This window comes from Nomascus leucogenys, chromosome 22a (genome assembly GCF_006542625.1).
Source record: "Nomascus leucogenys isolate Asia chromosome 22a, Asia_NLE_v1, whole genome shotgun sequence".
NCBI classification, from domain to species: domain Eukaryota; kingdom Metazoa; phylum Chordata; class Mammalia; order Primates; family Hylobatidae; genus Nomascus; species Nomascus leucogenys.
Window position 1 is genome coordinate 53,076,498 of NC_044402.1, and position 17,989 is coordinate 53,094,486.

General features: G+C 54.7%; 1 protein-coding gene across 3 annotated transcripts in view; it reads right to left on the reverse strand.

Moving 5' to 3' along the window:
- The window catches only part of TNXB (tenascin XB), a 75,078-nt gene that overhangs the window by 36,170 nt on the left and 20,919 nt on the right, over positions 1-17,989 (reverse strand). For all 3 annotated transcript variants that reach the window (XM_030802529.1, XM_030802531.1, XM_030802530.1), the window contains 8 exons: positions 17,746-17,861; positions 11,910-12,066; positions 11,469-11,732; positions 8,428-8,796; positions 7,091-7,387; positions 4,711-5,001; positions 4,043-4,348; positions 1,713-2,045 (listed from right to left, as the gene is read on the reverse strand). In XM_030802529.1, coding sequence (XP_030658389.1) covers positions 1,713-2,045; positions 4,043-4,348; positions 4,711-5,001; positions 7,091-7,387; positions 8,428-8,796; positions 11,469-11,732; positions 11,910-12,066; positions 17,746-17,861 — 2,133 coding nt within the window. The remainder of the gene's footprint in view (positions 1-1,712; positions 2,046-4,042; positions 4,349-4,710; positions 5,002-7,090; positions 7,388-8,427; positions 8,797-11,468; positions 11,733-11,909; positions 12,067-17,745; positions 17,862-17,989) is intronic.

The following is a 17,989-nucleotide window of genomic DNA, read 5'->3' on the forward strand; positions in this document are numbered from 1 at the left end:
CAGGTCAGCCCGAGGATCCCAGAGGCACTGCTGTCCACTCGGCCTCTTGCGCTGAGGCCCTGGAGAGGAGGTGCCCAGGCTGGTCCTGTGTGGCGGTGGATGTGGCCCTGTAACCAGGCCTGAGAGAGAGGGTGGAAGGGATGTTCTTCTTTGCTGTAAAGTCACTCACTGGATGAATATTAAAGAAAGCCTTGTGGCCTGGCGTGGTGGCTTATGCGTATAATCCCAGCACTCTGGAAGGCCAAGGCGGATGGATCAGTTGAGGTCAAGAGTTTGAGACAGGCCGGGCGCGGTGGCTCACGCTTATAATCCCAGCACTTTGGGAGGCCGAGGCGGGCGGATCACGAGGTCAGGAGATCGAGACCACGGTGAAACCCTGTCTCTACTAAAAATACAAAAAATTAGCCGGGCGTGGTGGGCGCCTGTAGTCCCAGCTACTTGGAGAGGCTGAGGCAGGAGAATGGCGTGAACCCGGGAGGCGGAGCTTGTGGTGAGCCGAGATCGCGCCACTGCACTCCAGCCTGGGCGACAGAGCGAGACTCCGTCTCAAAAAAAAAAAAAAAAAAAAAGAAAAAAAAAAAGAGTTTGAGACCAGCCTGGCTGACATGGTAAAACCCCATCTCTATTAAAAATAGAAAAATTAGCCAGGCATGGTGGTGCGTGCCTGTAATCCCAGCTACTTGGGAGGCTGAGGCAGGAGAATCACTTGAACCTGGGAGGCAAAAGTTGCAGTGAGCCAAGATTGCGCCACTAGATTCCAGCCTGGGCAACAGAGCAAGACTCAGTCTCAAAAAACAAAGAAAGAAAGAAAGAAACAAAGAAGAAAGAGAAAGCTCTGTGGTCAGGGGTGGTGGCTCACACCTGTAATACCAGAACTTTGGGAGGCTGAGGCAGGTGGATCACTTGAGGATCGGGAGTTTGAGACCAGCCTGGCCAACACGGTGAACCCCGTCTCTACTAAAAATACAAAAAAGTAACCAGGTGTGGTGGCACGCATCTGTAGTCCCAGCTACTTGGGAGGCCGAGGCAGGAGAATCACTTGAACCTGGGAGGCAGAGGTTGCAGTGAGCTGAGATCGCGCCACTGCACTCCAGGCTGGGCAACACAGTGAGACTCTGTCTCAAAAAAAAAAAAAAAAAAAAAAAGAAAAGACAAGAAAGAAAAGAAAGCTTGCTTCAAGCTGTACTGATGAAGAGGCCAATGTCTCACGCACATTCTCCCATCCAAGTACTAACCAGACCTGACCCTGCTTAGCTTCTGAGATCAGAGGAGATGATGGGGCACCTTCAGGGTGGTATGGCCTTAGAGTCATGTGCATTCTGACCAAGTAACTGAACCAGCCAAAGGGGATAAAGCAGACCTCACATTAAGAATATTTATAACAATTCTCACAGCAGACACTGGCAGCATAGTTACTTTTGCCAGGCCCATTCTTGATGCTTTACATCTGTTAACTCACTTAACCCTCAAAATAACTCTGTGAGGTAGGTGTCCCCATTTTACGGACAAGGAAACAGCGGTGCAGAAAGTTTAAAACTTGCTCAGGGCCATGAAAGCTGGTGGTACTCCAGGCCCCAGTGACATGCTCTTTCTAGGTCTTCCCCTGGCAGGCAGCCTCAAGGTTCCACTGGAGCAAGGAGAGCAACTGGCTACAGGGAAGCTGGGAGCCAGCAGTGGGAGGGAACCAAAGCAGGCCGCTGCCCCTCACTCACCTGTCACGCCCACAGCGGACACTGGGCCCACGCGCTGCCCCTCGTGGAGGCCGTACAGGTGCATCTTGTACTTGTGCCCGGGCTCTAGGCCCCCCACGGTGACCTCGCTCTCCTCGCCCCCAACACGCACCGCCTGGGGCCGCCCATCCCTGTCCTTGTACTGCACGGTGAAGGAGTCGAAGCGGCCCTGGGGGACGGTCCAGGAGAGGCTCAGCGAGTCAGGGGAGGATCCTGTCACTGTCAGCTCCCCCAGGAGCGGCTCCTCGGGGGGCTCTGGGGCCTCCGTAGCCAGTTCTGTGGGGCTGGGGGTCTCATCCACATCCTCCTGAGGAGCTGAGAGAAGAGACAGAGGCATGAAGGGCTGCTGGCTTTGCTGCTGCTGCTGCCCACAGAGGACAGCCACGGAAATGCCCTTACGCTGTGGGCTCAGGGGCTGTGTAGCCTTTGTATTCGCCATTCGGTCACTCACGGATGGAGAGGGCTGAGACAGCCCTTGCCCCATCCTGCTCTGGTGGGTTCTGTGGGGGTGAGGGGTCTCCCTTCGTGTCTGAGAAAGGAGCTGAGATGGGAAGAGAGGAAGCCTCTGAGGGTTCTTCCAAACCATGTTCACTGACAGTGCTGACCTCAGACAGTGAGGAGGGCAGTGAGGCCTCTTCCTACCTGCACCCTCCCCAGGGCACTCTGGCTGCCCCACCCCTCATATGAGGATCTGACCATGTAATGTGCTCCTGCTGTGGCCTCCCCAGGCAGCCCTGCCCCTCCCTCCCCTTTAACCCCAAGGAATGAATTGCTAAGGCAGGGCTCCAGGCATGAGTGGGAGAAAAATTCTGGGGTGAGTGGGATCCAAGGAGGGCCGTGCCCTTCCCTGGCTGGTTCTGGAATCACAGCCCTGTGGGCACCTACCCACCCCCCTGCAGTTAGGTCTCTGCTGAAGCTCCGTGGAGTGGGGAGACTGTGGCACAAGGGAAGCCAGCCCTTCTGTAACCCGCTACATGGGGGACTACTTTGGGATAGCAGATTGAGGAAAGAATCGGCAAGAATGACAACCCAGAGGAAGGGAGGGAGGTGGGGAGCAAAAAAGATTACTGGGAAGTGAGAGAGTCAGGGAGAAATTGCAGCTCACTCTGAAAATGCTTTGCTGCTCCAAGCACTATTCTAAATGTGTGGGTTTTTTTTTTTTTTTTTTTTTTTTAAGATGGAATCTCGCTCTGTCGCCCAGGCTGGAGTGCAGTGCTGAGATCTCGGCTCACTGCAAGCTCCGCCTCCCGGGTTCACGCCATTCTCCCGCCTCATCCTCCGGAGTAGCTGGGACTACAGGCACCTGCCACCAATCCTGGCTAATTTTTTGTATTTTTGGTGGAGACAGGGTTTCACTGTGTTAGCCAGGATGGTCTTGATTTTCTGACCTCGTGATCCACCTGCCTCGGCCTCTCAAAGTGCTGGGATTACAGGTGTGAGCCACCGTGCCTGGCCTTTCTCAGTGTTATACATATATTAACTCATGTAATTCCAACAGCTCTGTGCAGTGGTAACCATTATCCCCACCTGACAGAAGGGAAAGCTGAGGTACAGACAGGTTAAGCAATTTGCACAAGATTCTACAGGAAGTAAGTTGCAAGGCTGGTAGTGAGACTCGGGCAGTTGACTCCAGAGTCTTTGCTCCTAAACACTATCCACACTATCTCTCATCAAACAATTCACAGGCCAGGGGAATGGCCCCAGACAGGGAAAGGCTGGGGACATGGAGGAACAGGCTGGGATGCTGGGCTGAACGCAGTCCCTTTGCCCTGTTCCAAGTAGGCTGGGAGTCGAGGAGTCGGGAGCTGGGAGGAGTCCTCTTCATGCTGCAAAAAGGCTGGAGAAACATGGTGCTCTTGTCACTTGGATCTGCCACCTCTGAACACAGCAGAAATGGCAGGAGGTTGTGGGCAGCAGGTGACAGAAGCCCAGAAGTGACCATGGCCCAAACCAGACCATGAAGGAGCCCAGTAAAAACTGCGGGGTGAGAACTCAGTGACCGAATGGTGAGGACATCTGTGGGGAGGATAGCCCCAGGTGGAAGGATGAGTCCAGGTGCTTGGAATGGGGGAAAATAGGACCTGCCCTTGGAGATGAAGAAGTGAGGCTGAGGAAGAGATGAGGAGGTGAAGGCTGGATGAGGGGGACCTGGCATGCAGAGGACAGGAGAGCGGTGTGGGACGAAGTGGGTGGAGGCTTTGGCAAAATGAGCTGAGAAGGCGAAGATGGAGGGAGGCTGGAAGGAGCCCCAGCCAAGTCCCGCTCACAGGATGGGGCTAGCAAGGGAGGGAGGCCTGGCAGCCATGACTCACCAGTCTTGGCCACCACAGACTCAGGCCCCACACGCTGCCTGCCACGAAGCCCGTAGAGGTTCATCTTATACTTCCGGTCGGGATCCAGGCCGGGGACCGTAACCTCATTCTCATCCCCCGCAACAGGCACTGCCTGGGGCTGCCCCTGTGCATCCTTGTACTGGACCATGAACGAGTCGAAGGGGCCCTGGGCCACCGTCCATGAGAGGCGCAAGGAGTCTGGGGTCACGCCGGTCACTGTCAGTTCCCCCAGGAGGGGCTGCTCCAGGAACTCAGGGCGGGGGGGCTCCTCTTTCCTCTCTGGAGCTGTAAACAAGAAGATCCAGCCAGGTGCTGAACTGGCAGCCTGGGACTGGGGCATGGGGTTTGGACGGGATGTCACACCTACGGGGGGTGGGGGGTCACTAGTCCATTAATTCGAGTGCTAAACTTCTGGGAAGCCTGACACAGCCAGGGTATGACACACCTTCTGGGCCTCGGGGAGCTGCTGCTTGGGATGGAAGGGGCCCAGCAGTGAGGGGGAGTCTGGCTGCCCCTCAGCCCTGGAGCAGGGCCAGGAAGCTGGAGTCAGCTGTCTTGCTGGGGGACCCCAGCTGGTTTCGGGCTGAAGGCAAGTGTGCATGGGGCTGAGAAGGGGTCACATGGGGGCTGAGGCAGCTGCTACTCACCAGTGGTGCCATTGGCCGTGAGGGGGCCATACCGCTTCTTGTTCGCGATTCCAAACAGAGTGAATCTGTACTTGTGGTCAGGGTCCAGTGAGGAGACAACAAATGAACGCTCGGGCCCTTCCACAGGTACCACCTGGGGCCGTCCATCCCTGTCCCTGTACTGGACCATGAAGGTGTCGAACTGGCCCTCAGGGACAGTCCAGGAGAGGTGCAGTGAATCTGGGGTAGGGTCTGTCACCCACAGGTTTCCCAGGCGGGGTGGAGTCCCTGGACTTGGGTCACTCTGAGGCACTAGGAAGAGCGGGTAGAGAGAAGGGAGGGACTTAGGTCCAAGGAGAACAGGGAAGCCAAATCCCACATAGGAATGCTGTGTGAGGCTGTGCAGGTTGTTCACTGCACAAAAGTGCATTTGCTGAGGGAGTACAGAGGGACTGAAATCCAGCCAGCACTCTGCTTGCTGAGCTGTGTGCCCTGGTGAGGAGTGGTGTCCACTTAAAGGAACGGGTGCCTTCTTTCAAACGGCATGGAAGCACTGCGTGGACTAGTGTGGCTCTGCCTCCAACCACAAACCCGAGCAGCAGGGAGCTTCAGAAAGAGGGGAGCCCAGCCAGGCCCTTTCACATCTCCATAGCCAGGGAAATCTTCCCAGTACAACCTCCACTGCTTCCAAGCCTAACCACAGCTGGCTTCTTCTCCAAGAGAGGAGAGCACAATCCTTGAAGCGTTTTAATGTGGGACAGCCTCCCTCATCTATGCTGCAGGCCTCTCCTCCTCTTTGGGAACTTTGACCCATGGATGGACTCCCTCGCCTGCAGCACTGACCCTTCACTCCCCAGCAGCTGTGCCATCAGCATTTCAACAAGCTACTGTCATACCCCTCCCCACCCCCATTCTGTGTGCATCGCTCTCTAGCCTCCATCTTCCCTCTTTGCTCTCATTCCCAGCCCAGATTCCAGAAAGTGATGTCTACACTGATTGTAGCCATGTCCTCACCTCCACCACCCTCCCGATCCAGCTTCACCCCTCCACCAAGCAGCAGCTCTCATGGAGGCTAGTGGTGGCCTTGCCATTGCTAAATTCTGTGGACACTGTAGCCCTTGAATCACCGTTCCAGAATCTGACAAGTCCAACCGTACCCTCCTTCCTGGAGTCCAGGACAGCACCCTCCCTGGTTCTGCCCCTCCCTGCAAGTCACTCCTCAAGCTACCCTGTGGGCTGTTCTTCCTCTGCCTCCGCTGTGAGTGTAGGCTGTCCCCAGGGTTCCAGTGGCCCTGTCTCTTCCCCAACCCCACACTACTACTCTGGTGCCTCAATTCTCCTGACCTATAAAGTAGGCCTGCCTCCCAGGTGTGCTTTATGGGGTGTGATGATCCACTTAGAGAACACCTTGATCACAACTGACTCTCAATAAATGCACAAAAGGTATTTATGTAAGTGTCCCTTAGGTATTGATCTAAGTTTATCTAAGGCGTTGTTCCCCACCTCTGCTGCTCCCTGCCCCAGGGAATGGGACTGTCTCATCCAGAACCCTGGGGGCTGCCTGGTACACCTTGCTTTCCTTCGCCTCCTCCATCCAGCCCCACTGCCACCATCCCAGCTGACCCATCATCATCATTTTTTTTTTTTTTGAGACAGGGTGTTGCTCTGTGCAGAGTGTGGATAGCACCCAGGCTGGAGTACAGTGGCACAATCATGGCTCACTGCAGCCTTGGTCTCCTGGGCTCAAGCGATCCTTCCACCTCAGCCTTTCAAGTAGCTGGGACTACAGGCACGCACCACCACACCTGGCTAATATATTTTGTTGTAGTAGAGATGCGGGGTCTCACTATGTTGTCAGGCTGGTCTCAAACTCCTAGCCTCAAGCGATCCTCCTGCCTTGGCCTCCCAAGGTGCTGGGATTATAGGCAGGATCAACCCTGCTAGCCCTTACCAGCTCTTAACTCACTTCTCCAGCTAGTCTCAGCAGCCACCGGGCTATTTGCAAGATAAATATCTAGTCTCGTCACTCTCCCACTTTACCCTTCAGAGGCCCTCTAGGAGCTGTCAAATGAGGCCCAAGCCCCTGAGCACAGCACAGGAAGCCCTGAGACCAGGCCCTTTGGCACTCCCCACATGCCCTGTTCTCCAGCCAGAGGAAACTGACTGACAGTGATTCTCTTACTGGCCATACTCTCCCCACCTCACTCACCATGACTCCCTCAGGCTGCACTGAGCTTCTCAAACTCTGTGCCTGTCCCACCACTACTTTCCCTTCAGAATTCAGCTCATGCACCACTGCCTCCAGGAAGCCTTCCCGGAGCTCCCAAAGCAGGTTCCCAAAGCACTGAGAAAACCTCCTTCAGGGTAGTACTGAGGGCAGGGTGTTACTGCTGTCACTCACACATCTTGGCTTCAGCCACCAGGGGACCATGCCTCTTCTTGCCAACGAACCCGTACAGGACAAATTTGTACTTGCGGCCAGGATCCAGGGAGGTGATGACGGCCGAGCGCTGGGGTCCCTCCACGGGCACCACCTGGGGCTGCCCGTCCCTGTCCTTGTACTGGATCACAAAGGAGTCAAACTCGCCCTCGGGGACTGTCCAGCGCAGAAGCAAGGAGTCGGAGGTCCTGTCTGTCACTGTCAGCTCACCCAGGCGTGGTGGGCCTGAGGACTTCCCAGGCTTCTCCTCATCCTTGTCTGGAGTTTGAGAGGCAAAAGCAAAGCATAGTGGACTCAGCCGTTCTCTTGTCTGTGTCTCCTTCCCTCTCCCCTGCCCACCTCACTCCATCCTGGATAGATCCCTCCCTGGAAGACTCTATCTCCCCACCCCTCAGTGACTAGCTCTCCTGGAAGAGGGGCATTTCTCTCTCAATCTCTGCTCCTTCCCCTGTGACAGTTTCTCCATCCCTCACAAGGTCTTGGTCTCTCTGCACACCAGGATCTTTGCGGGGGTTTCAGGTCCCCCCAGTTCTGAATGAGAGTTTCAAGCCTCCCTGCTGCAGCATCAAAGCAGTCTGAAGGCTCCTCTGCCCATCTGAGCTGCTATCTCTCTTACCACCCTCTCTCCCAGTGGTGAGCTTGACCTGGAGCCGGGGGATGAGTCAGCCACCCTGGTCCCACAGAGAGGAACAAAGAGGTGATGTGAAAGCCAGGTACCCCAGGACCTGTCTTTCACTGGTCCTGCAAACCTCATCCATGTCTGAAGTCCTGATGGCTGTGGAGCCCCCTGCCCCAAGGAGCCTTCACCCCCAGCAGAAACTGGCTGATGGGACCATGGACTGCTGTCCACTGCAAACCAGGCTCCCAGGGACGAGGTGTTGGGGGCTGAGGGTCAGTGTCCGGAGGCCTTCCCATGCCCATCCTGAAAGATTTACAGGGCAGGGAAGGGCAGAGGAGCAACTGAAGAGTGGGGGCAGGGGACAGGGCAAGGAAAGTTGCAGGTGGAGGGCCAGGGACCTTCAGCCTCTCTCCTGGAATCTCTGTCCCACCCTCGGCCTTTTTACCTCTGCCTCTTTCCCCTCTTCCCACCTATCTTCATCATTGTTTTAAGATCCCCCTCGATCCATCTTCCCGCTGAACCTGCAATTCGTTTTCTCTCCTTTTCTCCTCTATCCAGCCCCAAACATCAGCGCTGCCCTTCACTGGCCCCTCAATATCCATCCTACCTCTGAAGTCCCAATAGCCCCAGCTCCTCCCCTAATCTCAGGATATTGATCTGAGCAGAGTCCAAGATGTACCCATAATGCCTTGGTAGATGATGGGGTCAGAGGGCTTGCCCCCAGGAGGGACCCCACGAAGTGACAGCTCATACGGGGTTCCAGGAGGGGGTGGAGGCACCAGAGCCTGGCGGATGTCCCCTGGCAGCACTTCCTCATGTGCCCCTGGCCCCTCGGGCACCCGCAGGCGCAGTTGGAAGTGGGCAAAGGTGTCAGGCTGGGCGGTCCAGACCACATGGAGGCGCCCTGTCTCATCTCTGCCCAGCACCCTCAACTCTCCCAGCTCCTGGGGGCGCTGCTGCAGGAGAGGAGCCTGGGCCCCTTGCGTCGTTGAGGGGCCTGAGGGAGGAGGCTCATCGGTAGTCCCCAAGAGGCCCGAGGGTGAGGACCCTGGGAAGGGGTAGGGTGAGAAAAAGAGGAGAGTCCAGTATGAGAACTAGAAAGGAATCCCCAGTACCCAGGTTCTGCCCTCCAACCTCTAAGAGCCTTGGGGCCGTCCCCTCTTCTACTTCTGGTTCCATCACCTGGGCCCCTCCCTCCTCCCAAAGGTCAGCCAGTCCTCTAAACACCCCCATCTACCACATTCCTGAGCAGACGGGCCTGTGCTTCAGGCAGGTAATAAGTAAAATAAAGCCTGCTATCCCTCACCCCACAAGGCTTCCATGACCTCCAGCCCCTGCAGACTTCCATGTCCCTCCCCACATACATCCCCCCCACTGGGTAGTGGTCAGGTGGCTTCCATTAGTGCTGCAGTGAGAAGCCTGGAAGAAAGACAGTGGTGTTAGAGAGGGAGGATGCAAGAGGAGAGTGGGCAGAGGGAAGAGAGAGAGGCTGTGGGGGTCGACATCCAGGTCAGGTGGCATCTGGGCCCTATGGGGGAAGAAGAGGTCCACCACCCTCCCCACAGCAGCCACAGGGTGCCCTTTCCCCAAGCCCAGACATCGTTCCTGTGGGAGAGACCAGCATAAAGTGAGCCAGGGGGTCTGAAAAGCCAGCTCAAGAAGCAGTGGTTTCACCTCCCCAATATACAATTGCTGCCTGATGGCACCCCGGCCACCCCAACGCAGTTCTGATGTGTCCCTTCAAGGTTAAGGCCAAATTGTGGAAAACAGTAACCACTAACCACAGTCTTCAGCCACTCTCACCACAGTGAGTCTGAACGGGAATCACTGTTTTCAATTCCCAGCCCACTCAAACTGCTCCAGTGAATCTTTGCAGGCGCCCCAACCACATCACCCTCTATTGCCTAAAATAACAATCCTGGAAGTGTCCCGGGAAACCCCAAAGAGGGGGCTGCCTTGACCTTAGGCATTCACAGGATGCATGCCAGGACCCTGGGGTGGGGACGTCTTCTAGGGACAATGGACTCGTGCTTTGTCCTGGGGGCCCCCTGGAGCCCGGGCCAGGTAGGGCCTGAAGGTAGAAGGGTGCGCTGGGGGGGTGGCAGTGGGAGGAATTCACGAATGCAGGCTCCAACGGCAGGTGAGGCTGGACAAGGGATGGGTGTCCCGTGGCCCCAGCCCACGCTACCTGTGGTGGTGATGAAGGCGTAGGACTTGGAGGTCTGCCCCGCCCGCACCCCGTGGACCTCCACGTGGTAGGTGGTGCCGGGCCTGAGGTCGGGCAGGCTGACGGTGCGCGTGGTGCCCGGCACAGTCAGCTCACCGCCGGGGCCCTCTGCAGGCGGTTGAGGCCGCCACCGCAGCACCACGCGCTCGAACTGGCCGCGGAGCCCGTCGAGAGACACGAGAAGCGCGCCATCGGCGGAACTGCCCAGCACCTCTGGCTTGGGGTGGCGGGGCGCAGCCACCCGGTCGACGCCTTCAGGCGAGAGGCCGAAGATTCCCTGGTTGGAGTCCCGTTTCCTGGTGCCGGGGTCAGGGCTGGCGGTGGGGCGGGGGTGGCGGGGCGGGGGTGCGGGGGAGCCGGCGGGGGCGGTGGCCAACAGACGCCGCTGCAAGTATTCATGGATGTGGCGCGCCACCGACGTGTAAGTCTGGTTGGCCCGCAGTGGGTAGCCGTGAGCCCGCAGGTGGCGCTCCAGGTCCTGCACCGTGCCGCGGAAACGGCTCAGCTCGGCCGTCAGGTTGCCCCAAGGCCGCCGTGGGGGCTGGGACAGGCTTGGCCTGGGCGGGGACTCCTCCTCCCCTTCCTCTGCGGGCCTCGAGGGCCGAGGGGGCCGTGGGGGCCGCGGGGCTGGGGCTGGCCGGGGCCGGGGCTTGGGGGGTGGGGCTGAGGGGCGCACTTCCGGGTAACTGTAGTGGCCTGGTGCTGCCAGGGGCGAAAAAGGGGAGAACAGGTTCAGTGGCAGCTCCCTCCCCGCACTCCTTCCCGCGGCAGCCCCTCCCTCAATCCCTCCCACCAGAGCCAGAGGCCTCTTCCCTGTTCCCCAGCTCCACCTGGAAAGAGAACGGAGGGAAATCGGTCAGTGTCCCGGAGCCCCCCCATTCCCCTCCAAGCCCACCACTGTTGGTGCCCTGGAAAGAAGAGAGAAGCCCGTGGGTGGGGCCCTGTAGCTGAAGGAGAGAAAGGGGAGTCGGGGAAGAGAACGTGAGCTACAGCGAGGTGGGTGTCCCCCTGTCACAGGAAAAGAAAAATATCCAGGTATCTGTTAAGAAACCTCGAGGTTTAGTGGAAAATCACTGCTGTGAGACCCACCTCCCAGCAATCCCAATCCTAAAGTCAACAGGACTGATGATCTCTAGTCTGCCTAATTCCAGTCCCACAAGATCTATCAGCACAAGGCCTGTCCCGGTACCTAAGTTTAAATAAGAACCTCCTTTAACTGACTGGATCAGGCAGCATCTCCTATTCACTTCTCTCCCTGGGGCCATTCCTTTCATAGGCTAACCTGCAACCTTCCTACAGGACTCCAGGCATCTGAGGGCTCTGTCTCCCCAGCGGCCTCAGGACAGAGCAAGGCCTCCAGCAGGTGCCTCGAGACTGCCACACACCTGCCAGATGCATTCAGAGGAGCCCGTGAGCCCTGAGCCTGGGCTCCTGAGGAGGAGGATCCAAGGCTGGGAAACCAGGGCCCTTCCCTAACCCCTGGCCAGCCATACCTGTGTTGGCCCTGACAGAAGCTGGGTAGCTGACTGCCCGGCCCCGCTCCGCTGTGACAGTCACCACATATTCTACGCCTGGCATCAGGTCAGTCAGCAGCGTCCCGTCTGCTTCAGGGGGCACTTCCAGCCGCACCCTCTGGTTGCCGGCACTGACGTAGGACACCACAAATCGGTCCACCTCGGCCTGGGGACGCAGCCAGCCAAGCTCCAGAGTTGTTGGCGTCACAGCCACCACTCGGAGGTCCTGGGGCCCATCGATCACTAGCCAGGTTAAAGAGAAGGAGGGCTCAGGCGAGTGTCTGATTCTTCAGTCATCATCTTTCCTTCCAAGAGCCTAGCCCCCACCCAGCCCCTTCCTTCTGCCCTCCCGGAGGGCAGATTCCCTCTCCAGTCCAGATCTCCACTCAGGACGCCCCTCCCCACAGCCGCAGCTCTCACTGGTGGTGATGGTCTTGGAGGCAGGAAGGCCCCAGCTGGTCCCTCGAAGGGCTCGGACAGTGACCTGGTACTCCTGTCCAGGGGCCAGTCCTCTCTGGTCATAGGCTGAGGCAGAGCTTGGAACCCGTGCTGTGAATGGGGGGCTCGCCCCCTCTGTCTGTGAGAGAGAGCACCAGGTGGCTCAGGGGCTGGCACTCTCGCCTCTGCTGCTCAATCCCCCTTATCTCTTCTTTCTCCAATTCTAAACAGTGTCAACATGGGACTGTGTGGAACTTGACCCTGTACAAGCTGGGGAGCAAACATGCTGAGAGCACTAACTCCTTGTGAGCCACTGTTCTAGGTGATGTACATACATGAACTCACTTAATTCTCACAACAACCCTACGAAACAGGTCCTATTAGTCCCATTTTACGGATAAGGAAACTGAGACACAGAAGGACAAGTATCTTGCCAAGGTCACCAACACCAAGAAAATGGCAAGAATTTAGGCCCCGGCAGTGTGATCCCAGAGTCCCCTCTCATGGGCACCCCCTGTTTATCTGCCAGAGTCCCCTCTCATGGGCACCCCGTGTTCATCTGCCAGAATTCCACCCAACATGCACCAGGACTCTCCCTCCGGCTTTGCCCTGGCAACTCTGACTACCTGGGCAGGAGGATCCTATTCCTAAGCTCGGTCCTGTCAGAACACGTGAAGTAGATCAAGGATGCCCCTTCAAGTTGCACCTTCTCCTTAAAGGGTCTGCCTCACCCTGAACTTCCCGGTAGATGCCTGCTCATAGCTGTGTAATAAGAGTGGGACCCGCATCACAACCTTTCCCTTGAGGGACTTTTCTTGTCTCTTCACCCCGGTTGTAGGCTCCTCAAAACAAGAACCACTTGCTCAAAGTTCCACAAATATGTTTCCTGATTGTTGATTTTGTACCTGGCATCATGCTGGGCATTGGAGACACAAAAATAAAATATATGGTCCCTGTCCTCAGGTAGCTGAGACTCTAATAGCTAAACGTATGGCCACATCTTGAATATATGAGATACTTACAACAATCTCTATGCTTAGCAAATGCTTGTGAGAAAGCAACACTCCTACAAGTGTACATTTAAGGAATTATGATTATGTGTGGTGCCCCCAAAGGAAATCTACTGGACCGTGCTCCAGGCAGGGTCTCCTGGAGTGCCCACCACTGGGGAAACAGAAGGAACTGGACATCTGTGAGCATTCTAACAGCCCCACATTTCGCCGTGCTGTCCAGCTAGGACAGCCGCTAAGGATGCTCTGTTCTGCCTAGCTATGTTGGCCGTGATGGGGACACCTCCATTCAGCCAAGTAGGATTGGAAATTTCAAAAGGTACTCTCCTAAACCAAGAGAACTGTGGGGAAATCAACATAGTAAATACCAAAGTATAAAACCAGATGAGAAGGCCACGTAGAGATTTCTGGGTTGAGGATGAGGTAAAGCTTTGTCAGTTTTCTGGGTTGAAAAGTTTTCCTGGGCACATAGGACCTCCAGCCCTCTCCTATTCACCCTGCCTTAGAATACCCCAGCCTAGGAAGCCTTGGGTTGGCCTCAACTCAAGACCCATGAAATCCTTACCCTTCCCAGAATTTATTTGTTCATTTTCTCTCTGTGTGTGTATGTCTCTCTCTTTCTCTTTATCCACACCCACCCCATCCCCACAGCCGCAACACACACACCTTGGATGCTCCCCAATAATGTCTGGTTCTTTCAGTGAGGCAAGCCTATCTCCAGAGTTCTCCTTCTCCCATAAGACCAACCTATATATATCCTTTAGACACTTCTTGGTTCCTCCTGAGATCCATCTGGGAACAGTCCCCTGAAAGTCCATCAACCTAACCCATGTATCCTACGTCTCCTAGCACCATCTTACTGATCTGAAGCAGGCTTTCTTTTTTCTTTTTTTGAGAGGGAGTTTTGCTCTTGTTGCCCAGGCTGGAGTGCAATGGCGCGATCTCAGCTCATCGCAAGCTCTGCCTCCCAGGTTCAAGCGATTCTCCTGCCTCAGCCTCCCGAGTAGCTGGGATTACAGGCATGTGCCACCACGTCTGGCTAATTTTGTATTTTTAGTAGAGACGGGGTTTCTCCATGTTGGTCAGGCTGGTCTCGAACTCCCGACCTCAGGTGATCCACCCACCTCGGCCTCCCAAAGTGCTGGGATTACAGGCGTGAGCCACCACACCTGGCCCTGAAGCAGGCTTTCTAAACAGATACTGGTAGCTGGCTCTGCCCCTTGGTAAAGCTTGGCTGCTTCACTGATTTTTTTTTTTGAGATGGAATTTCGCTCTTGTCGCCCAGGCTGGAGTGCAATGGCACGATCTCAGCTCACTGCAACCTCCGCCTCCCAGATTCAAGGGATTCTCCTGCCTCAGCCTCCCAACTAGCTGGGATTACAGGCATACACCACCATGCCCAGCTAATTTTGTATTTTTAGTAGAGATGGGGTTTCACTATGTTGGTCAGGCTGTTCTCAAACTCCTGACCTCAGATGATCCACCCACTTTGGTCTCCCAAAGTGCTGGGATTACAGGAGCCACTGCGCCTGGCCTGCTTCACTGATTTTGTTCTTGGGAAGTTTTAGACTTGATCTCAATATTAACCTCGTGGCTCCAGATGAACTCTACCTTGGCTGGTCCTTGGAGCTTATCTCACCCTCATCGCTGTTTTTAGACTACACCCAAGCAAAAACTTCTCTGAGGCTGCGAGGTTTTGAGTCCCAGTGAATACTTAGCCTAGCCCTGGTTTCCAGGCTGCAGAACACACCCAGACAAGGAATATCTGAACCTCTTTCTCATTCAGGAACTCATCTCCCTCAGTTTCCCCATGCTTTCTCTCACATTCATAGTGGGGCTAGCACTTTGCAAAATAGCAACATGCCTTCACTTAGTGGGCCTCAGGCTGGAGGGGCATCAGAATCACCTGGAGGGCTTGTTGCAATGCAGGTTACTGGGCTCTGTGCCCAGACTTTCTGACTCAGTAGATCTGGTGGGGGAGTCCGACAATTTGCTGCCTAACATACTCCCAGGTGATGCTGATGCTGCAGGTCCAGGGAACACACTTTGAGAACCACTGAGTCAGAGTAACAATGCCACATATACAGGGAGAGGAGAAACTTTCTTCTTCTGCATTCTGAAAAATAATTCCAATAACTAGGTATGTCCCTTGATCTGGAATAGCAGAGTTTGGGCTTTGAGAGAGAAGTGCTTCTGGGAAGAGGGAAGGGAAGAGGTAGAGATAGGCTTCTAGGATGACAGCAGCAGCCAGAGGACAGACAGCTACTGAATATACTCTGTGCCCACAGAAACGGACAGAGGGTAGCTGGGCATTGTGGTAGGTGTCTGTAATCCCAGCTACTTGGGAGGCTGAGGCAGGAGAATCGTTTGAACCTGGGAAGCAGAGGTTGCAGTGAGCCGAGATTGCGCCATTGCACTCCAGCCTGAGCAACAAGAGCGAAACTCTGTCTCAAAAAAAAAAAAAAAAGAAAAGAAAAGAAATAGACGGCACTTGCCAAGGCAGAAGGTACGATGCCAGGGACCAGCTACAGACAGCAGAAAGCATGGTCTGAGGGTCGGTAGCCCAGGCCCAAGAGGAGTGTCTGGGGACCAATTTTACAGGAGTGTTTTCCACACCCAGGCTCAGAGAAGACCCAGAATGTGACAGACGCCCATACCGAGAGCAGAATGGATGAGCTAAGAACATGGTGAAGCCTGGCACAGGCCAACCTGGCACCACCACCCCGGCTCTGAGTGAGGGAGAAAGTCTAGGGCTTCAACTGGAAAGCGGTGCCCTTGACAACACCAGCGATCGGTTTGTATTTATTTACTCAGAGCAGGAGACAACTGCTGCCCTAAAACCTCCTCTTATCTCAAGTGTTTATTTTAATTCTTTCCCTGAAGTTTCTTAAGAAACTTCCTTTTCAAAGTCCCACCCTTTCAAGATTAGAGCTATGTAAATAATATATACAGAGAAGAAGAGAGTGGGAGAAACACTTTAAAATGTTAGCCTTGCTTGTTTTAGTGAGGAGCAGCCAGAAATTGTTTTTCTTTTCTCTAGTTGCCAAATTCGTGTCTCGTGATTAAAGTATTTTTATAACAACAACAAAAAAAGATGTTTAAACAGAAGAAAAAATTCAAGCTATCTTGGTTGCACCACAAAGTTGGGATTTCTGCTTCTGCTTTGGCTGGAGAGTGAGGAGAGGCAGAACATGGTAGGGGGCTGGCCTGAGGAGCATAATGACAAGACAAAGCAAAGTGGAGTGAGGATGACAGTTCCTCTGAGCTGTCCCCTTCTGTCCTAGTGCCTTCTGAGGCTTTAGGCCCAGGGAGTTGTTTATTTTTACAGAGTCCTGGCTAAGCTGATGAAGATGAGGGTGACATGGCCCACACCCCATACGGCATTTGTGGGATGATGCAGGAAAACATGAGTTGGATGGTAGAAATGTCAGAAGATTTGGAGCTGGGGAAACGACCATATCTTAAAAGCCCAGTCTGCACAAAGGGAGGCCCCAAATGAGTGATCACAAGGCTTTGTCCTTAGGGTGTTCCCTCTAATGTTTTAAGAGCAAGTTGGATGGCCGGGAGTAGTGGCTCATGCCTGTAATCCCAGCACTTTGGGAGGCTGAGGTGGGCAGATCACTTGAGCCCAGGAGTTCAGGACCAGCCTGGGTATGCAACATGGAGAAACCCCGTCTCTACTAAAAATACAAACATTAGCAGGCTAAGGTGGTGCACACCTGTAGTCCCAGCTACTTGGGAGGCTGAGGTAAGAGGATGACCTAAGCCTGGGATGCAGAGGTTGCAGTGAGCTGAGATGGCACCACTGCACTCGAGCCTGGGCCACAGAGCAAGACTCTCTGTCTCAAAAAAAAAAAAAAGAGCAAGTTGGAGAGAGACAGAGAAAAAACTGGTTTGCATGTGCTGATGACAAGGAGGTGGGAGATGAAGTTCACAGACTCAAAATTATTGCAACAGCCTAGACAGCTTGGCCCAAACCAAAAAAGATAGCATTGAACAGGGCCAAATGCAAAGGCCTATATTTAGGTGAAAAAAAAAAAAGTGTATATAATTGAATGTTATCTTCTTTCCTTCCATCTTTTTTCCCTGCTAATCTGTATTTTCTAAGTTTTCTGCACTGGGCCTATATTACTTTTATAATTAAAAGTTACTTATAAAACCAAATATGACCAAAACAGCTGCCCGCTTGTGTGACTACAAGTTGATATATGCCAGCTCTGAGAAAAGTGTCCGTAAATTCAGAGTAAGTCAGTGGGCCTCTCTGCCCCCACATTTTGGGGGCACGTGAAAAAAGCAAGAATCACAGGAAGGTAAAGGATTCAGAGAACAAAGACTTAGGGAAAAGGGGCGAAGAAACTGGGAGGTTTTGCCTGAGGAATGAAGACATCAGGCTGGTGTCTCCAAATACCTGAAGGCCTGTGGTGTAGGACACAGGGAAAGCAAAAAACATTCCAGCTGCTGACAAATACCCAGCTAGGGCCAACGGACGGGTGCTAGAATAGGGGCAGACGGATTCCGCAACAACGATAACAGCTAACAGTGATGACCAACAATGGACTGGACAGCCTCAGGAAGTATTGAGCTCTCTGTTACCAGGTGTTCCAACTGTGTGGGACCAATGCTTGCTGGAGATGCTGCAGAGGCCTCAGTGCCCAGTGTCAAGCAGGCTAAGAAAGCCTTTACAGCAGCTTCAGGTACCCAGCCATCTGGACTCAACCAATGATTACCTGGAACTTCCTCCAGGAGGTGAGCCCTGCCCCCTTGTCCTGCCCACTCAGTCCCCTCCTGGAGCTTGGCATCTCTCTCACCGTAGGGATGAACTGAATTTCATAGGCATCCACAGGGCCAGGAGCTGGGGTCCACTCTGTCCGAACTGTTGTCTCCTCCAAGAGATGCATCCTCATGCCCTCAATGGTTGGCACCTCTGCCCAAGAGAATGGGGTAGGGAAAGCTGGTTAGCACAAGGCAACCACCCCCACCCGCAGCCCCTTTTACTCAGGGACATCCAAGAGGCCCATCCCAGCTCCCACTCCTCTCTGCTAATGGAGAATA